We start from the raw sequence: 25742 nt of genomic DNA on the forward strand, positions 1-25742 counted from the left end.
GGAGAGATAAGAGATACAAGGGACATACCTAAACATATGAAGGCAATTTACAGCAAGCCTATATCCAACATTGAATTAAATGGAGAGAAACTCAAACAATTCCACTAAAATCAGGATATCTATCACCCTGTACAAAACTCAAGATCAAGTGGATCAAAGACCTCAATGTAAAAAACCAGATACACTGAACCAGAAAGAAGAGAAAGTAGAGGAACACTCTTGAATGTACTGACACAGGAGACAACTTCCTGAACAAAACACCTATAGGGCTGGTACTGTGATCAACAATTAATAAATGGGACCTCATGAAACTGAAAAACTTCTGAAAGGCAAAGGACACTGTCAAAAGGAAAAAATGGAAGCCTACAGAATAGGAAAAAATTTTCACTAACTCCACATCCAATAAATTGTGGGATGACTCATCCCTAACAGGCCTAAGGGCCAGCCAGCCCAAACCAGTAATAAGATACTTTCTGAGAGCCAGCCTCGGTCTGCCTAAGGGCCTTAGCAACAGCAGCTGAGACATGATCTGGAGATGACCGGGACCAATGAGAGGCAGCCATGGCACACCAGCAGATGCATATTCATCAGACCTCCCCCCAGGGCAGAGGCGAGGGTATATAAGGCTTGCCTCTTCCTGAATAAACTGAGCTTGTTTCAACATTCTCCCAGAGTCTGTGTCATTGACTCTGTGCCTACCCCCTCCCCAAATGGAATAGCACAGGACCCTGCCACATCTGGCACCCAAACAGGGACCTTGTCTCCCTTTCCTCAGGCATGGCACTGGTTGTACACCCCTTGATTTGTGTATTTTGGTGAGTAGGCCCCTCTACATTGTGTCTTTTTAGTCCCTTTGGCAGGTAAGCATTGGGACCCCCACTTTCTTGTTGTTGTTGTCTTGTTTGTGAGTCTGTCTGTACAGTAGATAGGGTGGCACATACTTTTGTTCAGGCTCACCTGGTATTTCCATATAAGGGCTAGACCTTCAGGAAATGGAGTCACAGTCTTTTTTTTTTTTTTTTTTTTTATCACACCTTCTAACACTATGAGAAATTTTGTCCCTCACCGTAAAGAGGCCTCTATTGGAGCCCTCAAGTCCCTCCTAACCAGCCAGGAGCTCTAGGATACAACATCAGAACTAGAAAGGTTTTGGATGGAGGCTGTGGTGCTTGGTCCATAGATGTCTTCAGAGAATATGTGGGAATCTGATCTTTGGATGAGAGTTCTGTTCCTGGCCAGAAAAAAGGGAAGTGGCCTTTGGAGTAACCCTCCAATTGATTTTTATGCCCATTTTGTTGGCTATAATCGCTGCCCTAAAGTCTTCCTCTACTGAGGAGGTCATTAAGGCCCACAGTAAGCACTGCCAGGAACAGTATAACACCAAGTTATCTATCACCTTCATTCCATCCATGACTGATATTTCCTCTGCCTCTGTTGACAAAAAGATGAATAAGAATAGGTATAAATTAAAAGAATGGGATGGAAAGAGAGAGGAAATGATTGAGGCAGCACACAAGCCTACACTGGCAGCTCCTCCCCCCATGTCTTGAGCAGCTACCCCCCATACACACTGCAGTATCCATGGAGTGATTTGCCTCGATGTCTGCCCACTAAGTCAGCTGCTCTGTGCACCTTCCAGCCTATTCCCCCTATGGTGCCACACATGCCCACCATGGCATTTCCAGTTAATGTGGGCCCCAGTGCAGCCAACCAGCCATGGATACCTACCCCTCTTGCAGATCTGTCTTTGGTCTGTAAGGCTGCAAATGAATCAGGTCCTGACTCACCGTATTGTGAGCAAGTCCTATGGCAATGGGCAATGCATTTACAGACTTATTATGACTGGGACCATTTGATGAAGGCTGTGTTGGAGCCTGCGGTCTTCCTTAACTGGCGAGCTGCCTATGATAACCAGGCCAAGTCTCAGGCTCATTTTAATATACAGCACAACACCACTGTTTCTCTTGAGATGCTCATGGGCTAAGGACCATATGTTAATCCTACCACACAAGCCCAAATTGGACAAACACATTTATTTCCAACACATCTCAGAATTGGCCTTCAAGGAACTTAAGTCTTGCGCTCCTCACAACCTGTCTGCATACTTTTGTAATCTTATCCAGCAGCCAGGAGAGTTGTTTAGCAACTCCCTTGCATGGGTTAATGAAACAGTGGAGCAGAGGGTGGATCCTGGCCCTACTCGGGAGATGCTGATTTAAACAATTGACATGGGAAGGGCTTAATACCCCCACCCACAACGCAGTAGCTGCCATCCACAATGAGGATATTCATAGATAGGTAATAGCTACTAGAGATCTTGATCCCAACAGCAGCCTGATTACTGCCCTCACAGCCTCCCTTAATACCCTCCTTGCCAATAAACAGAATAGGGAAGAGACTCAAGCTGCCCCCACTGATAGAATATTCTGGGTATGTGGCAGGCCTAGTTATATTAGGAGGAACTGCCCCCAGGCTAAGCCTAAGACAAGATGCCCAAAATGTAATAAAGGGTTCTATTGGGTCCACGACTGCCACTCCCAACCGGAGGAGGCCAAGGTTCCTTCAACTCCAGGTGGGGCGCTCCTCAGCCCTGCAAGTAAGAGGAGGCTCTACAAACCCAAAGATCTTTTGGACACTGCCCACCTTCCTTCACTCTCCTATGGTGACTATCTTCCTCGATGGGCAGCCTTTTAAACGGTTGGTGGATATGGGTGTGGATGCCACCATTTTAACTGAGGCAGAAGCACTCTGTTTTCCTCAGTGGAAATTTAAACTTGGCCCTCCAATTAGTGGAGTTGGGGGTCAAAAAGATTCCAAGATAACCACCTACCCAGTCCATTGGAAGGACCTTGATGGCAATCAAGGAGCCATTCACCCTATCATCTCTACTGTGCCTAGAAACTTGTGAGGCAGGGATATCTTGGAGGATATGGGGGCTGTCCTTACAACAGACAAGAGGTCCTTCTTTGATGATATTGTTGTCCATGAAAAAATGGGCCTTACTGGCTGAGACCTGAAGCAGCATCCCCAATCTAAGGGCCACTGTCCCCCCGAAGTCCAGTGTTACTAAACCACCAGATCCTATTCCAATCAATTGGCTTTCTAACCAAGATGTATGGGTGTAACAGTGGCCTATTATTGAGGCTAAATTATCAATATTAAAATAGCTGGTGGAGGAACAGTTACATGCTGGACATAAAGAACTGTCCACCAGCAGGCATAATATTCATTATTCCAAAAAAGTCAGGAAAGCATCGTCTATTGCAAGACCTTCATGCAGTCAATGACCAGATGGGAAAAAATGGGCTTGGTGCAGCCAGGCCTCCTGCACCCCAGCACAATTCCTCCTTCCCATTGTATCACGATATTAGACATCAAGGATTGCTTTTTCCAGATTCCCCTAGCACAGCAAGATAGGAGTCACTTTGCCTTTACAGTCTGGGAGTACAAACATGTACAATGGATAATTCTTCCACAGGGAATGAAAAACAGCCCCTTGATATGTCAATTATATGTTGCTCAGGCTCTAGTCAATGTTCCTAAGGATATTGTGCTAGTACATTATGTGGATGATTTGCTATTGGCATACCCTGATTTAGCTAATTTACAACAAATTGTTAAATCAATGATACAAGACATGGCTTCCTTAAAGTTAATTGTGGCACCAGATAAGATCCAAATAGTACCTTCTTTTTCTTGGGCTTTGTTATTGCTAAGGATGTTCTCCCCTGTCCTTCAAATTAGATATAAAAGACAAATACTCCCTTTCAGAACTACAACAATTATGTGGGACAATAAGTTGGCTTAAATCCTTCCTACCTATTCCAGAACAGGAAATGAGAGAACTGTTCTAGCTTGTAGAGGGCCATACATGCCCCTCACAGAATGTCAAGCTCATTACTGGGGCAAAAAATGTTCTAGAAAAGGCTCTTACTATACTATCCACTGCCAGCCTGCAGTGTCATAAGCCTGAGTTGCCCTTGTTAGTTATAACCCTGTGGATACCTGGAGGATTCCTGGGGGCACTCTGGCAGGCTGGTCCATTAATGTGGATTCATCAGGTACATTTATATTTACATAAAGTTACCTCTAAATTTAATCAGATATTTAAAATAGGACTAAAGGCATGAATTCTAGTTCTAAGTACTTATAGAAGAGAACCTGATAAGTTAATTTTCCCCTTTTCTTTAAAAAATACACAGGCTCTCTGGACAGATTCCATTTCCTTTCAAGAGATGGTTACTGGGTTTACTGGAACAATTAACAACCATTTGCCAAAAAGCCAAATACTAGCAGAGCTTCTAATGCTCCCAATAGAGACACTCATTCACTCAGTACCATGTTCTAAGCCCATTCCTCATGCAACCATAGCCTTCTCAGATTCCAACAAGAATAAATATGGAATATAATTCAGAGAAAGGGAGAAGACAAAACATATATTATTCCAAATCCTGGTTCTGTACAGCTGGGAGAATTATTGGCATTTTTCAAAATCCTAATGGAGTGTCAAAATGAACCTGTTAACATATTTTCTGATAGTTGATATGCTGTTCAGGCAATAAGAGTGTTTGCATTCTCAAGGGTTAAAGATGCTCTAAATCTAATAGCCAATACAATGCTTTTAATACAAGATGTAGTGAGTCAAAGAAATAAGCCCTGGTATTTATCACATATTCAGTCACATTCTAAACTACCAGGAATCCTGGCTAAGGGGACTGAGACAACTGATACCATCATTTTAACTGCAGCTGTAGATTTATTAGAACAAGCTAGAGCACTACACCAGCAATTTCATTTATCACCACAGAGCTTGCACAAATTGCTCCCTGAATTGCCAGTTTGTTAATGCAAACATCTATCTAGGGCCTGTGCTCCTTGTTTGCCACATGTCCCTTTAGGGCCCCGCCAAAGAGAAGGGGTAAATCCCTATGGCTTATTGCCCAACACTATATGGCAAATGGATGTTACCCATTATGTACCCTTTTGCAGTTTAAGATATGTACATGTAATAGTAGATACCTGCTTGGGCTTTGTGTAGGCCCTGGCCTTGCCTGGAGAGAAGGTTGATAATGTTATTAAGGCACTCAAGTCAACAATGCTAGTCATGGGATTCCCTTGGGCCATTAAGACTGACAGTGGCTCTGCTTATGTATCACAGCAGTTTAATGATTTTTTTTTAGTTCATGGATAATGTCCAATACCACAGGATTTCCATATAACCCACAGGGACAGGCCTTTGTAGAGAGAACTAATAGAACCCTTAAAGAGCCCTTGAAAAAAAAATAATTTCCTCAGAAGCCAAAAGAGATCCCAACCTGGTCCTGGTGAAAGTTCTTTTTCACATCAACTTTCTCAGCTTTGATAACAAGGGGTTAAGCCCTGCTTACAAACACTGGACTTACCTGCCTTGGGAGACACCATTGCCCTTGGTGCACTGGAGGGATTCCATCATTCTTCAATGGCAATCCCCTGCTCTCCTATCAACCCAGGGGCAAGGTTAAGCTTGCATTTTCCCCCAGAACACTACCACGCCAATATGGATACCCTCCAGAGATGTGTGTCTGGCAATAGACCAAGAGACTTCAGAGAGGTAATATATAATTTGCTCTGCTATGGCAGCATTAGTAAAGGTCATGCCATCACTGGCATGCGACCTAGATATCAAGCAATTGCCTCACCCCCTACAAGGTTGCTAATGCAACACCAGAAAGACTTCAACTGGCACAATAAATATGACCAGGGTCCCACCCATGTCCTTGAGACTGAATTTTTGACTTCTACATCAGGTTAGCCAACAGTAGGTGGCCACAAAGGTGACACTATAGGTTTTATTGGCTCTCAGACACCTAGAACAAAGTCCTCCAAGAGAGGTCATGCACACATGGCTCACTGAGATATAGAAGGTTACTGCCTAAAACCCACCACCAAGACAACACTCCAGGATTGATGCTCTTCAAGGGCTGGTAGTTAAAGATGGGTAAGAGCTTGTTTGGCAAGCCAACCTAAGCTAGGCACAGCCCATTATGCTGAGCTCTCCTGAGGTGGGGTCAACAAAGTTAGGGCAATGCACCCTAGCTCCCACTGAGCATGTCCCATAAAATAATAAAAAAGGGTGGATATGTGGGATGACTCATCCCTAACAGGCCTGAGGGCCAACGGCCCAAACCAGTAATAAGATACTTTCTGAGGGTCAACCTGGGTCTGCCTAACAGCCTTAGTAACAGCAGCTGAGAAATGATCTGGAGATGACCTGGGCCAATGAGAGGCAGCCATGTCACTGCAGCAGATGCTGAATAAACTGAGCTTGTTAGCAGCTTTCCTCAGCTGGTATCTCACAACTCTGACACCTCTAACATCTTGGGGTCTCTAAGACAATCCAGGCTTCAACTTCACAACTTCATGCAAGACCTCTCTAGGCCTCCAATCAGGGACACACCTGACATATGCCTGGCCTCAGTGGCTTTACTTAGTTGTGGAGGAAGTTTCCAAAACCTGTTTCTTCTACCTTTTACTCTAAAGCCAGAACCATGTGGCCAAAGCTGCCAAGGTGTGCTGCTGGCGGGGGCTGAAACTGGCTCCCTCATTCATTTACCAGCTTTCTATCCTTCACTGCCTGAGCTTGGCTGTCCTGAAACTGGAGCTATAGACTAAGCTGGCCTCAAAATCAGTGATCCACTAATCTCTGTCTTCCCAGGGCTGGGATTAAAGGTGTGTACCACCAGACTTGGCTCTTAGTTTTCCTTTAATTCCTTTTCACAAGTTGGAAATTTAGTTGGGTGGGATCTTGCCCAGAGGTAACACTCCTTTATTCCATGTCTTAATCTAAACAGATTAGCATCTCCTTGAACACAGGATTTAGCTCTATTCCACTTCCTGGTCCTCCTTTTCTCCTCAAATTGTTCTACATCTTGTATCTTTTCTTGTTCAGCTTGCTCCTTTTCATCATAAATCTTCATTAGAGTTAGCATTAATAACCACATAATAGAGTCTATACTAGGCCATTTTGAGATTTCTTCTGCCAACAGAATTAATCCCAAACTCCTCACTTTAACCTCAGGCAGACTCTTCAGACAAGGCCAAAAAGCAGCTACTTTCTTCACCAAAATAATATGAGAACAATCTCTAGGCCTCATATTAATATTTAGCTCCTCTGAATAATCTTGATCCCCACAGATTATCAAATCACCTTCAGCACCACTATTTCCCATACTCCTACTCTTATGACCCTTATACTCTTAAGCAGCACTTAAAGCATTCCACTGCTTTCCTAACCCAAACTCCCAAAGTCCATATTATGCCAAACAAAAACATGGCCAGGCTTTCACAACAATAACCCAGACCCTGGTACCAACTTCTGTCTTAGCTAGGATTTCTATTGCTATGAAAAGATACCATGACCATGGCAACTTTTATAAAGGAAAACATTTAATTGGCATGGCTCATTTACAGTTTCAGACAGTCAGTCCATTTTCATCATGGTGGGGAGCATGGCTGCACACAGTCAGACATGGTGCTGAAGTGGTAGCTAAGAGTCCTACATCTTGCAGGCAACAGGAAGTAGACTGAGTGTCACACTGAGTGAAGCTTAAGCAAAAGAGATCTCAAAGCCTGCCCTCACAATGACACACTTTTTCCAACAAGGCCATACCTACTCCAACAAAGTCATACCTCCTAATAATGTCATTCCCTATGGGGGCCAATTACATTCAAACTACCAACCCGAGCAGCAGAATCCTTCCTGAAACCAAAGATGGTGACCCTAGCTCTGACTCCGAGTAATGGGGGATACAGAGACTGAAGCAGTCATCTTCTGTAGCAAAGCAAAGCTTCCAGGGGTAGGACCAGGCCATAAACCCAGCCACCAAACTTTCACCTTAACCATTTGTCCTGTCTGCAAGATATGCTGGGTAAATGTTCTGCAGAACTTGTGGGAGTGGTCTACCAATGACTGGTTTAACTTGAGACTCATGCCATTAAAGGGAGACCATGCCTAACACTTCCTGAACAGGCAGAAACCAGGAGCTGGATATCCCAGAGACCTAAATAGAACTAAACATGACCAGCAAAAAAAAAAAAAAAAAAAATGATTCTTAATAATATTCTGCTATACTCACAGATCAGTGCCCAGCCCAGTGGTCATCAGAGACTTTCTCTGGCAGCTGATGGTAGCAGATGCAGAGACCCTCAGCCAAACATTAGGTGAAGCTTGATGATCTTCATAGAAAGAGGGGAGGAAAGACTGTAGGAGCCAGAGGGATTAAGGACACTAGGAGAACATGGCCCACAGAATCAACTAAACAGAGCTCACAGGGGCTCAGAGACTAAAGCTCTTAATTTCTCTTAATTATACTTTTGAGATTCAGTTTCACCAAAATAAGCTGTACAGTATATAATTGATAATTGTTAACACTGTTAGAAAGTCTGTCTATCTACATTAGGACATATGCCACTGTTTTTGTTTGGGTTTCTGGTTTTTTCTAGATGATTCTTCAAAAGTTCAAATCTTCAATGCCAGCAGCTTATAGCTGCCTGCAACTCCAACTTCTGGGATCCAATGCTCGCTTCTGGCACCACAGGCATGCACACACATGTATTCACACTCATAAATAAAAATAAAAATGTAATGGCTAACCAAAACATACAGGCCTGGGCCTTTTATTCTTCTGGGTACTTTCAATAACTCTAAACAATAACTGTTATTTCTTCCCTGGGTAGAAAGGTTTGAAGACATTTGGATATTTCTTGCTAACATTAGAACCAAAAGATAATATTCCAACACACATTAGCAGACATGCCTTCCTTAGGAAAGCACCTTCGCAATTCTTTCTTCCTTCATATATACACGAGCATGGGGAAAGATAAGGGATAAGTTCCTCTATGCTGTGCTGGTTAGTTTTCATCAACTTGATACAAACTACAGTCACTCCGGAAGAGAAAACCTCAATTAAGGAGCTGCCGGCATCAGTTTGGCCTGTAGGCAAGTCTGCAGGATTTTTGATGATTCATGGTTGACTGTGGACAGTGCTACCAACTGAGCAGGCAGTCTGGTACACATTTAAAAAAAGTAGCTGAGCAAGACAGGGAGGGCAAGCAGGTAAGCAGTACTCCTTCATGGCTTGTCCTTCAGTTCCTGCTACCAGGTTCCTGCCTTGACTTCTTGCCCTAACTTTCTTCTCAATGATGGGCTGTAAAGTACAAGATGAAATAAACTCTTTTCTACCCAAGTTGGATTTAGTCAGTATGTTATCACTGCCACAAAAACCAAAGGAGAACACAGGGCTAAGATAATATAAGCTATACAATCAGAATATCTGAGGGGATCATTATTTCTAGGTGTGCTCATGAGAGTGTTTCTGGATAAGATTAGCATTTGAATAGCTAAAGTTGAGTGCCACAAATTGGATGAGACTTGTCCAGTGGCTTGAAGATATGCATCACATAAAAGACTGAAAAGAAAAAAAGGATTCTTTCTGTGATAAGCTGGGACACTGTGCTTTTACCTTAGAACTCACACTTGGACTGGACTATAAACTATTGGCTTCCTCCTACTTCCTCAGGCTTCTCATTTGTACAACTGTACCATCAGTTTCTCCTAGCTAACCAGCTTGTCCTTGCAGAATGGGGAATTCCTTAGCCTCTATAGCCATATAAATTAATAATAATATAAATGTGTGTGTGTGTTGACCTACCTACATATTTCTATTGATTTTCCTTTTTTGGAGCACTCAGACTAAATAGTGTCCTACTTACTATTCTTGGAGCATCATCATTACTATGTTGGGCCTGTATAGGCCCTTTACATGCTGCCTGAATGATGATGGTGCTCTACAGTGGGAGAGCAGTCACCTTTGGAGGACTCCTCTTGATCTGAAAATATCCTCTCTTGTTTTTCTTAGAATTCCTTTTCTGTGAAACTAAGACCCGAGAGGACTAAAGCTGTCAGTTCTTCAAGGAGATATTGTTTGGTTGGAACGTCCAGCTGCCCCTGTGTGATGGGGGGCTGGGGAGAGGACTGCCCACTCAGAGAGTCTCTGAACAAAGGAAAAGTGTCAAAAGGCCCAGTTCCTCATTCCTGTTGGTTATTGCAGCTTCCTACCTAGAAGTTGCCAGCCGCCCACGTCCTCACCTAAAGTACTCAGCTGTTGACCATACTTGGACACAATCCCAGCTTCTGGCGGACACATCATCACCCCTCACCTATAACTTATAAAGTCCCCTTGCTTTGGTTTCTGGACACAGCTTCTCCTGCCCCCATCTCTGGGACTGGAGAACCCACCCAGGATTTGCCTTTTTCACTTGCTCAAATAAACCTGTTGTTATACTTTTTCATTTTGGCTTGATCTGGCTTCCTGCATAGGCAGAGAAACCTATTATTGGGGAGGGGGGCAGAAAACCTATTAGATATGTTTCATTCTTAACAAGCAAACCATTCACTCAATGTATAAAAAAAAATTAGAGCCTTCACTGGAAGTTTACATTCCATGAAAACAACAAACCAGTTATTAGTAAGCCATTACTAAGGTCCAAAGCTTACATTACAGTTCAATGTAAGTTCTTGGTAGTGTACATTTATCCGCTGAGGTCCATCTGTTTACTCCTATCATCCTAAGGTTCTCGATAACCATTCTTTTTTCCCATTTTCCAACAGTTTTCCTTTTACCAAATGTCATATGTTTGGGATTGTACAGAACACAGTCTTCAGCCTGGCTTCTTTCGCTTAATATGAACTCAAGTGTCATCTATGACTTCACAGCTTCATAACTCATTCTTTTTTTTTTTTAATCACCGACTAACATTCCACGGTATGAATGGAACACAGGTTCCTTATTTGTCTAATGAAGGATATCTTGGTAGTTCTGTGTTTGGATAATTATGTAAAATGCTAGAGAATATCTTCAAATGAGGGGAATGAAAAGAAAAAAAACAATGTGGGCTTCCAATGATAACACTGTCAGGAATTATCAAAAGGGAAAAATTTCTTTAAAAAATCTCATTTGATATGTACAAAATGACAAAAATATTTTCAATACAAATTTTAGTACTACCATATGCTATCTAACAATGAACTTCAAAACTATTTCTAAAAATGGAATGCCCATGTCAAAATACACATTCCCTCAGGAGCTCACTCAAAGTTTCATCTTCTCCCTACAAACCATATGATGGGAAATCATAACCAGCTTACCAAACAATGCATAGTTTATAATATAAGAATTATAGATGACTTTGTGTTCAATACATGAAGCCAATTTTCAGAGAAATGAAAGAATAAACACAGAATAAGCACATAAGCTCCATAAACACGAGATTCAGGAGTGCTTGTTTGGCCTCCAGCAAAATAATGAATCATAGAGCAGGCTACTGAAGAAATGACTATGTAAAACACTGAGTGTTTAAGATTTAATTTCAGTGACATTTATGTACAGTTAAATAGCTACAGACTAATGCTTTGCTATTTAAAACAACAGGAGATACTTATATATTCACAAAGTAGTTGAAACAGGACTGGGTTCTTTTACTATTGTCTTTCTTATTTTGTTTTTTTCTAAAAGGAAGATCCAAGAAGTAAGTTATACTCAGTTAAAATTTACCTTTTCAAACCTGTCCTAATCATAACGTGGGATATTTGTGGAGCACAAATGAGCAACTAGATATTATACCACCAACTCCAGTTACTGCTCAAAATGTGGCCCTAAGAAAGCTGTGGTGTGGTTGACTGAATGAAGAGCAAAAACAGATGATTTGACTGATATTTAATGTTCATGTAGCATCTGACAGTTTATAAGTCCATTTATTCTTACTAATTTTATTTTTAAACTAAAAGGTAATGCACTACAAGTGCATTGAAAATTCACAGAATTGATGGAGTTAGAGGAATAGACCAGGGATAAGGACGGAAGGCATCCAGTTTGGGGGCTGGATGCAAAATAACTGCCTATGGCTATATTTTCTTTTATCCTTAGTATAGTAAACATTATCTGTCTGCACATTATTTGCGATGACTGAATAGCAAGCAGTACAGATTCTGTAATGACCATTCCCTGCTTCTGTGAGTGGTACTATTAGCATCAAGTCTTCAATGGACCCTGTCTTAGGAGGTAAGACAAATGAATATATGAAATAGACTGCATGTCTAAATGCATATACATACACATAATTGTTTATGTAAATCTATTTGCACATATAGATATAAATACATATATCTGCGTGGAAGGAAGTTCTTAGGAGGATATTGGTGAGTGCCCACAGGCTCAACGCAGCTAGGAACTGTTTGGATTAGATTGTAACAGGGAAAATGAAGATGTAGGACCTATGATGACTTTGGCACTGCAGTGGGTTCTGGGGATGCAAACATTACAGTAGAGAATATAACCTTGGCTCCACCGCTAGCAGAAGACTTAAAGAAACATCTTTATACAAAAAGCCTTCCTCTGTTGCTCTTCCAATGGCACAGCTTCCTTTAAAAATGATCATGGTCATTCTTTTCCCAGTTTCCTCCATAGCTCAGGTCTGTGGATGGCATGAACTTCCATTATTCCTACTATTCAGGTACTCAAGCATCAGGCCTTCCATCTTACTCTAAGTTTATCCTCCCCTTCCCCACCATAAGTAAGGGCCTGTTGAGTTCACCTTCTCCTAACCATGCTTTAGAGAGATTTTTACCTCTCTAGTCATATGCTCCTCCCCAAGTTCAGATAACCATCATCTCAGCCACTCTTTAAGCTCCTAGTAGGCATTACTGACATTTGAACACCTCTTTCTTTATTTCTGAATGAACAGGATATTAGTACCCACCAATACAGACAACATATCAATGAAATACATTGATCTACATAAATCTTTGAGTATATGTGTGTGGAGCACAGTAAATGCTCACCCATGGCAGTCAAATTTATTATTGATGCAACTGACTGGGAATACCTGAAGGAACATGAGATAAAACAAATGCAAATCCAAGCCCCTGAAACCCTGATATTGACTATATTATATTACAGTTATCTGTCCACCTGTCTGTGTCTTCCACCAGACTATGAATTCACTGTCTAGAAAATAAGAGGCTTATGACAAGTGTTTAATGAATTGAAATATTCTAATCATGCATTTTATTCTCATTTAGTAATCATTTGTGCCATTTACTCCAATAATGAATGGGGAATATGATTACAAAAACACGTGGAACAAAGATCCTTTTTCCAGTGTCATAGGTTTTTGCTCTTCTCTCAAATGTGAAAATTATACAGTATATTCAGACTCAAATGTAAAAAAAAGATGTTCAAATATTTAACTTTCTAAAATATCGTATTTGAATAATTTTACGAACACATACATGGAGTTATGTTAGGAAGTCAAGACATCTGCCTTCTTGGCTGTGGGAGCCCGTTCTCAGGTTCCTCGTGGCTTTACCCAGCAGGTCTGCATAGAGGATGATTAGGACCATGGGCCTGAGTGCAGGTGTCTGAGATGGTCTGTACTTGGCTGTGCTGGGGGAGGAGGTCATTTGCTCTGCCCCTTGGCATCTCTATAAAAATCCTGGGGCAGAGACAGTCAGGGCCGTTAGAAAAGGTTCCAGGACCTCTCGAGGCTATCCTTTATTTTCTATCTGTTTATCTCCACATGATTCTCCGCAATAAGTCCTTCTATCTAATATTTCCTGCTGCTTGCACTCAAGAAAACTCTGGGGAGCTGTGGGGTTGGTAGGTAAACGCCCTACACTTGGCCAGAAAGTATAGGTGTCTGTGAATATGAATATTTAAGATATAGATTTTAAGATATGAATATTAAGATAAAGATAGCAAATTTAAACAGTATCCAGAACCAACAGATATTCCATAACCCACAGAGTGGCCTATTACCCGGGATTGCCCACACAGGATCTCATGATCTGACCTGTGAGCTCTCTGGGTCCAAGGGACTTCGGAGGGGGTGGGGATTAACAGCTGCCTTATGCTCACCCATTCCATACATCATGCATACATGCATGCATCTATGCACACACACACACACACACACACACACACACACACACACGCACACACGCACGCATGCACACACGCAGGGATATACACATGCACGCACACTTACAGGATCACAAGGCCTCTGAATGACTTCTCTTGTTATCTCTGATTCAGTATTTCCCAACTCAGTCATATTCAACAATACCTCTATGGACTTCACTATATTGACTGGTCACAGTCCTTCTCCAAGATGTATATAATCTTCAATTCCTTGAAGGAAACAAGCTAAATTTTAAATTTTCTTTTGAGGAATGGGAGACTTTATGCATTTAGTAACCTGGCAGAGGAGAGTAAAAGAGCTTCAGCTTCAGGAGAGACATCACCCATGTTAGTTGTTATAAATCTTGGAAAAGGAGTATTGAGAGGCAAGGGGCTAAGGTCCAATGCTGAGAAGTGCAAAGCCATGAGGTGAAACAGAATATGCTTGGAGAACAGTGCTATGACAGCCCTGAATGAACAGATGGGAGAAGGGAGGGGCTGCGGATGGTACAGAGTGTGTGAAGGCTGACCCTAGCACTCGAGTGGGGAATGCCCATTCACTGCACAGTTCTGCACAAAGGTTTGGAAAGGGATAGCCAGAGATGGAGAAAAGTCAGATGGCTACTGAAGTTTTCTATACAGCGAGGAAGGGGGTTTCAGATTCAGAAAATGCAAAGATGGAAAAGGATGAAACCAAGCTATTCTGACCATCAAAAGTGAGTGAGCCTGCAAGCACCTGAGCCCTATATCCCCTAAAAGAGCTGACCCTTCTTTGCATGAACATGCAGGTTTAGCATGGCCAGGCACCACTAGCCAATCCAAGAAGCGAAATAGCTAATGTTAACTGAAACTGTGCTGAGTGTGAGATCCCACACGCTGTGTTTTCTCCATGTCACTGAATCTCTGCACCAAGCCATCCTGAGAGCTGTGCTTGAGGTCATCAGCTGACTGATGAAAAACACAGACCCACAGAAGGAAAATGATCTGCCCATGTTTATTCATAGCACAGTGGGTGAAGAGGAGGAACCCAGCAACAATTAAATGAAGTAGAACCTTCTATTTCCTAAGCACTGTGGAAAACAACTTGTACAGTCTGTACTGCAGACAGAACTTAGTCTCCTCAGCTCATCCATTTCATCTTCCCATTGCTGCTTTGCCCTCTTCTAGAAGAATTCCTCTGTAATTTAGTTAGATATTTGACAAATACCATGCTGTGCCTACACCACTGAAATGAAACCTAATTTTTAAATTTCTTTTAAAAGTCATTCTTTCTTGACTCAATAATGTTTTTATACTTCCTTTTAAAATGTTAATGATTATAGGAAGTCAAAGCACTTTGTGCTCAACTGGACATTCGTTATTCATGTTTCAATCAAGGAAATCTGTTGTTAACTCTCAGGCCCACATCAAGGAACCATTTACACCAAAGTGTGTGCCTGCTGACTCCTGTAGTCTCATATTTTTTGAATCAGAACAAGAAGTATTTTAGTTTCAGAATCACATACTAGATACAAGAGAGTAGAGCATAACGTCTAGTTTATTTCAAAGTATTTACTTAACTTCATAGAATTCTATCAGAAGGAAAAATGCATGAATAAAACATAGTATATATATATACATTTAGTATTTAGGATCTTAAGAATTGAATAATACATGAAAATTGGGGAACATTTCTTCATTCATTTAATAAACAATTTACTGAACACTTAAAAAGTATGAGACAACATTATATTGTTGTAAGAGAAAAAGAAGTTAACAAGAACAGCAAGCCACTGTATCTAGCTATTCCAATGTACAACGTAAGATACAAGAGCAAACAAACAATTCTAATTTAGGGTAAGTAGTTGTGCAAGGCAGTTCTTTATGAGTCCCTAAAATTCTGTATATACTCTGAATGAAACAATGTTCGTTTGTTCTCTATTGCTGTGAAAAAACAAACAAAACAACAACAACAACAAATGTGACCAAATCCAACTTGGAAGAAGGAAGTTTAGTTTATAGTCCATCACTGAGAGAAGCCAGGGCAGGAACTGAGGGCAGGAACTGAAGCACGGGTATGAAGGAACACTGCATACTGACTTGCTTCCCATGGCTTGCTCAGCCTGCTTTCATATTCCACCCAAAACCATCTGCCCAGGGGTGGCACAACCACCAATAGACTCAACCTTACCACATCTACAATTAATCAAGAAAATGTCCTATAGATGTGCCTACAGGCAATCTGATGATGGCATTTTCTCAATTGAGGTTTCACTTCCCAAATGAGTCTAGCTTTTGTCAAGTTGACAAAAAAAAAAAAAAAAAAAAATTGACCAGGACAAAGAATGACCATCCTTTATCTAAATCTCCTTCAGGGGTGCTTCCATAGTAACCAGCCTTGGAAATATCACAGTCTGGAGCAAAAGGAAGGTTTGCCTACAAACCTGGAGGAAAGAATTTCTCTTCTAGTGGGGTGGGAGGTAGTCAGGGGATTCCTTGTCTCAGCCTGCCCTGTACTAGGATTACGGGGGCTGTTACCCACCTGGCTTTTACACTGGTGTTGTGGATCCAAACTCTGGTCCTCAAGTCTTCCTGATTATATGGAAAGTACTTTATCCACAGAGCCATCTCCCCAGCCTGCCTTAAACAACTCTATATCACTGTTAGCTGGCAACTGAGTGTAATTGATACTATATCTTATATGGGAAAAACAGGATTATTAGAAATATCTAAACCAATCATCAGCTGGCCTGGAGACCTCTGTTGATTTCTGTATTATTTAAAGATTTTTGAAAAGGAATTTTTTATATTACTTCTTTTATTTTGTTGAGATTATAATTACAACATTTTTTTTTCATTTCCTTTTCTTCCCTTCAAATCCTCCCATATACTCTCTTTGCTCTCTTTCAAATTCATGGCCTCTTTTAAATTAATTGTTGCTATATGCATACATTTATATTCATAACACAACCTGCTCAGTCTATAAAATGTTACTAGTATCTATGTTTTCAGAGTTGACCATTTCGTACTTAGATAATCAATTGATATGCTCATCCCTGGGGAAGACTACTTCTGTAAAATGATTTTTTTGCTTTACATCATAGTTACTGCTATGAGTCATCAATTCTCTCTTATACCGATTCTGGGAGTGGCCATGGGATCCTCTTGGCCAATGGAAGATCAGTATACACTAATTTTATAACTCAAAAATATGACTTTGTCATTGTGGTGATTTGAATAAGAATGACCCCCACAGGCTCATGTATGTGAATACTTAGTCAACAGGGAGTAACACAATTTGAGAAGAACAGGAAGTGTGGCCTTGTTGGAGGAAGGGTGCCACTGGGGTGGGACTTGAGGTTTCAAAAGCCTGCGCCAGGCCCAGTGTCCCTCTGTCTCTGCCTATGGAGCAGAAGGTAGCTCTCAGCTACTGCTCTAGCACAACATGCCTGCCATGCCTGTGGCCATGCTTCTGATGATGTACTGAACCACTGAAACTGTAAGCAAGTCCCCAATTAAATGCTTCCTTTCATGAGTTACCATGGTCATGGTGTCTCTTCACAGAAATGGAACAGTGTCCAAGACAGTCATTAATCAACAAGTAACTCCTAAAAGAAAGCAAGACAAGCTGAAATAAGGGTCTAGAGAGGCGGTTCAACTGCCCTTGCAGAGGAACCAAGCTTGCAAGCACCCACATGGCCACTGAACTCAAGGTCCAGAGAGTCCAGCCCCCTCTTCTGGCTTTCCAGGCATACACACAGTAAGCTTTACAGGCAATACACTAATACACATAAAATAAAAATAATTATTTTTAAATTAACTTAAAAAATGTATAGTCAGAAGTTAATCTCATCTTCAGGTAATAATTGTTCAGATTTTGTTTTTGTTACTCATATAAGAAGTTAAAGAGAATATTGGTTAAGAATCAGACATGGATAAAATTAGGAGACTCAGGAAGATGGGAATGCCACCCCTGCAAGGCTGTTGTGATCTCTGGGGGTTAAACTGGGGACAGTAGGAATGTAGGCCCCTAAGAGGGTGGTTAGTGTGAGGAAGCACGAGTTATAATAGCAAAGCAAAAATAGTCAAATCTGCAGAGCAGAACAGAGGAGCAAAAAGAAAACAAAAATACAACACACTCAAACCTGTGGGGTACAATTTAAACAGCTCTAAGGGAGAAGTTTGTATCTATAAGGGCTTTCATTAAAAGATTAGAGAACTATCAGTAAATTACTTAATGATATACCACAGGATATAAGAATAGGCTAAACTCCAAATCAGTAAACAAAAGAAATAATAAAGATGAATGTAGAAGTTAATGAAATGGAAAAAAAGAAGCTATACAAAGAATTGATGGTGGGCTTGAAGAGATGGGTCAGTGATTAAGAGCATATGAATACTCTTCTTGCAGAGAACTCTGGTTCCCCAGCACTCCTAGCAGGCAGGTCACAACCACCTGCAACTCAAGCTCCAGGAGATCTGATACTTTTTCTTACCTCTGCCAGCACCCACAGGTGCATGGGCACACACACACACACACACACACACACACACACACACACACATTTATTTTAAAAGTATCAATAAAACAGAATTGACTCTTCAAATATACAAACAATTGGCAAATCCTTAGCCAAACTAACACATAACTAAATGGTCCAAATTAATAAAATTAGAGATGACAGAGAAGGCATCACCAGATACAGTGAAATTTAAAAGATTATTAATTCATACTTTGAAAAGTTATATTTTAAAATATTATAAAATCTAGAGGAAATGAAAAAATTTCTAGACACATACAGCCTACCAAAATTAGGCCAAGAGGATATTAATAACTTAAGATCTGTAATAAACAATAAAATTACCCTGGTTACTCTTTTATTTCTGTGATAAACTAGTGATCAAAACTAACTTGGGGGATGAAAGGAATTATTAGGTTTACAAGATACAGACCATCACTGAGGGATGCAAAGGCCAGACCATGAGGCAGGAACGACAGAGGAACACTCACTATGGTCTGCTCAACTTGTTTATACATCCCAGGGATTGACACTACTCTCAATGGAGTGAGCCATCCCACAGCAATCATTAATCAAGAAAATGCCCTCACAGGTGTGTTCAGGCCACTCTGATAGAAACAATTTCTCAGTTGAGGTTTCCGTTCCCCAGGTGACTCTAGTTTGTGTCAAACTGACAAAATAATAACCAGCACCAAGACTAAAGAACTAGTAAACATCTCTCAGCTAAAAAACAAAACGAAAAAAACAAAAACAAAATAAAACAAAACAAAAAAACTCAAGCCCAGATGGATGCCCAGCTAAAGCCTACCAATGTTTCTCAAACTGTTCTATGAAACACAAAGGAATTAATACTGACAAATTCATTTTCATACTAGTTTTATACACACACCAAAACTGGAAAAGGAAATGGGGGAAAAGAGAAAAGTAAAAAGAAAATTATAGAGCAATATCCTCAATGAACACAGATGCATAAATTCTCAACAAGATATTTGTAAATCAAATTCAATTACACATCAAAAACAGCATTCGCCCTGATCAGTGGACTTAACTCCATGCAAGGATAATTTAACATGAAAATCAGTAAGTGAAATGCAGCACATAAGTACACTTGAGGACAGAAATCACATGATCATCATAATAGATACAGAAAAGGCCTTTGAAAGAGTCCCCTGATAAATATCTCTTGGCAATGAAAGTCTTAAAGGAACTAGCAATAGAATAAACATCTAGTAATATAGTAAATGTTACATACACAAAAAACCCTCTATAACCAACCTCACACTAAACAATGTTAAACAAGTCAACGCATTTCCAGTAAAATCAAGAATGAGACATTGATGTCCACTCTTTTCACATTTTTCCTCAATACAGTCCTTGAAGTCTTAGCTAAATGAATAAACAAACAGCTGAATGAATGAATGAATGAATAAATAAATAGATAAATAAATAAATAATAGGGGAAGAATATAAATGGAAAGGCAAAAGTGAAATTATCTCTATTTAGTAGACAATAACTGTCCGTAAATAAGGAACCTGAAGCTCTACTAGAAAATTCTTAGAGCTGATGAATTCTTTCAGAAAATTAATGGGGTACAAAAATCAGTAGCTTTTCTATATGTCAATAACTAACATGCAGCTGAGAAACCAGGAAAGCATCTCCACTCACAAGTGCTTTATAAATAAATAAATAACCTAGGAATAAACCTAACCAAGGAACTGAGAGATTCCCTACAGTGAAAAAATTTTAAGCACTGAAGAAAGAAATTGAAGAATAAGAGGAAAAGGTGGTCAGGAGAACACAGCCCACAGAATCAGCTAAGCAGGGCTCACAGGGGCTCACAGAGACTGAGGTGGCGATCACAGAGCTTGCATGGGTCTGTACTAGCTCCTCTGCATATAAGTTGTGGTTGTTTAGCATGGGGTTTTTGCAGGGTTCCTAACAGTGGGAGCAGGGGCTGTCTCTGACTATTTTGCCTGCTTTTAGAACACATTTCCTCCTATTGGGTTGCCACATCCAGCCTTGATATGAGGGTTAATGCCTAGTTTTGTTTCAACTTGTTATGCCATGTTTAGTTGATAACCCTGGGAGGCCTGCTCTTTTCCTGAAGGGAGGGCTGGATTGGGGAAAAGGGAACATGGGGGTACTAGGAGGAGTGGAGGGAAGGAAAACTGTGGCCAGGATGTAATATATGAAAGAAGAATAAAAAAGAATTCTAAATTTGAAAGAAAATAAAGGTGGAATGATCACTAATGCTCATGGATTAGCAGGATTAATATTACAAAAATAGCAATATTGTTAAATGTGATCTACAGAGTCAACAAAATCTCCATTAGAATGCCAATGACATTTTTACAGAAATGGATAAAAACATACCGGAGGTCAGACAGAGCACAAATGACCCCAGACAGCCAACGCTCTTGAGCAAAAAGAACAATACTAGAAGTAGCAGAGGTAGCAGAAGCCCCGATTAAAGTACACTGGGAAACTATTGTAACAAAAAAAGCATGACATTGCCTCAAAAACAAACACGCAGATCAGTGGAATAGAACAGAGAGGACTTGGCTTCTCTTCCTATTGCCCTCATAAAATATTCATATAAAGGAAACTTACAAGAAAAGAGGTCTATTATCTCCCTGTTCATGGGACAGTGTATCATGGTGGGTAGCTCGGAGCAGCAGAAGCTTGATGCAATTGGTCACTATCTGAAGGAGAGAGCACTGAATGCTACTCTAGTGCTCAGCTTGCTGTCTCCATCTTATACAAGAAATAGTCCTTCTCACAATTAAGGTGGCTCTTCCCCATAGGCATGTCCAGAGACCTACCCCCAGGGGATTCTAGAGTCTGTCAAGTTGACTCTTAACATGAAGAAGTTCCCATCAGCAAACGCACACAGCTACAGCTACCTGGCTTTTGACAAAATTGCCTAAGTAGACGCTGCAGAAGATAGCTCTTCAGTAAATGATTCCAGGAGAATTGCATGTCCTTATATGGAAGAATGAAAGTGTATGCCTATCCCTCACCCTGTGCAAGACTCAACCCAAAGACCCAAAGGCCTGAAACTGAGACAGAAGAAAACAGAGGAAACACTCTATGACACAGTTACCACATCTCTGAAAAGGACACCAATTGCTCAGAAAATTACCAAGAAAATAAGATTTCATGCAATCACAAAGCTTCTGTATAGCAAAGGAAAAAGCTCGGTGAAAAAGCCTACAGATCGAGAGAAAATCTTTGCTAGCTATGCATCTGACAGAAAGTTGATATCTAGAATATATATATATATATGATTCAAAAATATGAAAAACACACTAGATAAATGGGCAAATGAAATGAATAGTTCATTTTCAAAAGAGGAGTTACAAAATGGCCAATCAATATAGAAATGCTCATGCAAATTAAAATCACTTTGAGATTTCATCTCATCTCAGTCATTAAGAAATCAAATAAGGGTGGGAGTTAGTGGTGAATGCCTTTAATCCCCAGCACTCAGGAGACAGGATCTCTGTGAGTTCAAGACCAGCCTGGTGTACATAGTGAATTCCAGGACAGTCAGGACCACATAAAGAGACTCTGTCTAAACTAAAAACAATAGCTAGGGATGATGTGGGAGAAAGGCAATCCTTACATAGTGCTGGTGGGTCTGCAAATTAGGTTACCCACTGTGACAATCAGCACGGTGCTCCTCAAAAATGTAGAAACAGGATATGAAGCCGGGCGGTGGTGGCGCACGCCTTTAATCCCAGCACTCGGGAGGCAGAACCAGGCGGATCTTTGTGAGTTCGAGGCCAGCCTGGGCTACCAAGTGAGCTCCAGGAAAAGGCGCAAAGCTACACAGAGAAACCCTGTCTCGAAAAACCAAAAAAAAAAAAAAAGAAACAGGATATGAGTCAGCTATACAACTTCTGGACATATGCCCTAAGTAAACATACCACAGAGATACCTACACATATTGCTGCACTAGTCACAATAGCCAAGTCATAGAACCAGCCATGATCTTTCTCAGTGGAATCTTCTTCAACCTCTCTTGCACTTTATTCACTTAGGTAAGGTCTGTTAATCACATCAGAGCTGCTAGAAATGACTAGTCTCACTAACCAGCTTGCGCTGGGATCTTTTGACTCTGCCTTCTAAGGCTGGAATTACAGGCAGGCCACTATTCAGCAGTTGTATGGGTTTCCGGGATCTGAATTCCATCCAGTACTCATTCTTGTATGGCTGCACTTTAATCACTGAGATATCTCCTCAGCCCCAAAATAGTAAGTTTCTAAAATTAAAAAACAAAAGTCAGACATGGATTTCACTTCCAGATACGTGAGTTAAGAACCATGTTTATTATTTATTTACATTCTGCATTCTAATTACTTAGTCTCTGAGATTCAGTTTCCTTTTATGTAAAAATGACCATCTTTAAGAGCATGTACATGCATTTGTACAAGCTGTTTATGTGAAGACTAAATGAAATATAGATACAGAAGACCTCACCCACTCAAGTAGTATCACCGCACATCACTCACAACTGGAGATCAAATTCCAAGTTCTAACAAAAAAAGAACCATATCTTCATACGCCACACATGTCACCATCACACCATTCAGTGATTGCAAAATGCCAAATGCATTAGTCAGATGCAAAGGGGAGATCTGCTTCCCACTGCAGGCACCCAGGCCAGTTCCAAGCGGCCCCGGACATAAGTCTGTCCAGAAAGAAACAGCTTCTCAACACTTACACCTCTGCAGACAACCATGTAGTTGGCTCAGGGCCCAGGAAAGGTCAGGAAACACTGCTGTCCCCTGTGTATTGACATCCTGCAACAAACACATCCACCATTACTTACCCGGAAGTAGTCACTGCAGGCCGCTAGGACTGCCTTGTGAGCATGGAATTTCTGCTCCTCGGCAATCAGGGTCACATCGCAGAGAATGCCATCACTTCTTTGCTGGTTCAGTGCTGCGAGGACAGTGTCATTGTGCGATTCTGAGTGGCACAGCCTCTGGCCCGTCAGCATTTCTTGAATACTACAAAGGAGAGCAAGGAAGCCCTGTTTCAATCCTTTCACCAGCTCTGCTTCCCAGGGGCTTTCTCACCCTTCCAACCTTGAGGAGGGCACTTGGATTCCAGTGTCCTAAGAGTCTGACCTTCCTGTTCTCAGTCTTGCCCTCTGCTCTTGTCTGTTTTTCTTTTCTCTGACTTTTTTCTTTTCTTTGCCCTGTTCTCGGGCCTCCTTCTCTTGTTAGCATGCCTGTTTCTGGGGCTTAACTTTATGTGAGTGTCTACCTGAGTCTGTGGACCTATGAGTCTGCTTCTAATCCCCCATTTCCTCAGTGTGTATACATGCAAAATTTGCCATGTGTACATGTGCAGCTGAGCATAACCCCTCATCCCGATGTGTGTGTGTGTGTGTGTGTGTGTGTGTGTGTGTGTGTCATGCAAAGGAGACAGGGAGTCTCTTCCGACTCTGTCACTCCCTCTCTAACTCCACTCTTCTCCAGGTTCAGCTTCAGACTTATCTAAGGTGTCTCCCTAGGATACAATAGCCCCCCAAATAGAAAAAAACTGAGCAAATGGTGGTTGGGAACAAAAGAGCTATACATGACCATCCCAAATCCAAGGCAGTAAAACCACAGCTGCCCGTGAAATTTGGGGAATGATACACCACACAAAGAATGTTGAAAGAAATTAAGTTGTAATAAATGGGGCATAAACCTACAATCCTAGTACTCAGAAAGCCCTGAGGCAGGAGGACTTGAAGATCAAGGCCATATTTGGCTACATAATAAGTTAGAGGCCAACTTGAGGTACATGAGACCTATCTCAATTAAAAAAAAAGTGTCCTTTGTAAATGAAAAAGAAAATTAAAAGTTAAAAGCTTAGATCATCAAAAATCTCTCCACATTACTCTAAAATCTCAGAACAGGTACTGGGCTCTGACTGGTGAGTTACTCCCAGAGGATGACAAGCCCTGTTTCCACACAGTAAACTCTTTTGAAAGCTTAGTGAAAAATACCCAAGGACATCTGAACATGATCTCTCCCTACCTGACAATTCCATGTCCAGTTCAAAAGTGAAAAAGTGTTGCTGTGGGATGATCTGTATGTCAAATCTGTTGCTCTGATGGGTCAATAAATAAAACACTGGTTGGCCAGTGGCTAGGCAGGAAGTATAGGAGGGACTAACAGAGAGGAGAAAAAAAAGAAGAGGAAGGCGGAAGGAGTCACTGCCAGCCGCCACCATGACAAGAGGCTAGCTGCAGCAGGCGGTAAGGCTCTTAGCTCTGATCTCTTGGCTTTCTTCTTTGCATTGGTTCTGTGTTTCTTATTTAATAAGACGGTTGGTTACATCTACGAAGTGTTATCCAGAGGAAACAGCATTGCTACCAGCCTTGCCCATACTGTTGGTTTATTGGATAGGATCTACCTTACTTGTACCAATAGACTGATAAAGTGTAGTTAAACACAAATCTCTACCTTAAAATTAATCCACTTCTTCCAGTGAAAAACCAGTGTAGTCAGTACGCTTTAGGGAACATTTCCCACTAGGGAGCATCAGGAATGTAAGAACTATGGAAAGAAAATAACTTGACAGAAAGTAGAGCTATAGGAAGCTCTTGTGGGAAGGTGGGAGGACTATTTTCAGTAGACATGGCAGATGAGTCTGAAATGCTCACAGTCGTTGAATATTCATGTGTGGCTCCTGAGATAGGCAGGCTTTCAAAACCAGTAACTAGAAGTTACATTCAGAAACATAAATAGTTTTTTTAATGGAAATTTCTATAGAAAGCCTAGAATGGAGATTAATTAACACCATTAAGAAAAAGAAATGGGGAAAAGAAACAGAAATACAGTCTCAGCAGAGCAGAACTTTAGGACAGCCTGAAAAACCTTTCCTAAAATGATGATGTTCTTATTGCTAGCAAACCTGTATTGCTTACAGTATTCAGCCAATTATCCTGCATGATTTATAATTATTAACAATTTTATATATATATATATATAATTTAATAATTAACAAATTAACAATTTAATCTTCCTAGTAACCCTAGGATAAGGTACTATTGGTACATCTATTTTACAGATAAGAATACTAAAATTCCAAGATTATGAATTTTAAATACCTAACATTAAGGACACAATGATTTTTCCTGCTTAAAAAAAGAGATAATCTGTAAGAAGAGTCTCTAAAAATTATGCCCAAGGTGACAAAAATTTCAAAATCCTCTATTAATTTTATATCATATACAATTAATCTCAA

General features: G+C 40.8%; 1 protein-coding gene across 3 annotated transcripts in view; it reads right to left on the reverse strand.

The window, feature by feature from the left end:
- The window catches only part of Klhl32 (kelch like family member 32), a 217847-nt gene that overhangs the window by 143464 nt on the left and 48641 nt on the right, over positions 1-25742 (reverse strand). For all 3 annotated transcript variants that reach the window (XM_006979249.4, XM_042270937.2, XM_042270939.2), the window contains exon 3: positions 23329-23509. In XM_006979249.4, coding sequence (XP_006979311.1) covers positions 23329-23509 — 181 coding nt within the window. The remainder of the gene's footprint in view (positions 1-23328; positions 23510-25742) is intronic.

This window comes from Peromyscus maniculatus, chromosome 2 (assembly GCF_049852395.1).
Source record: "Peromyscus maniculatus bairdii isolate BWxNUB_F1_BW_parent chromosome 2, HU_Pman_BW_mat_3.1, whole genome shotgun sequence".
Classification (NCBI taxonomy): Eukaryota; Metazoa; Chordata; class Mammalia; order Rodentia; family Cricetidae; genus Peromyscus; species Peromyscus maniculatus.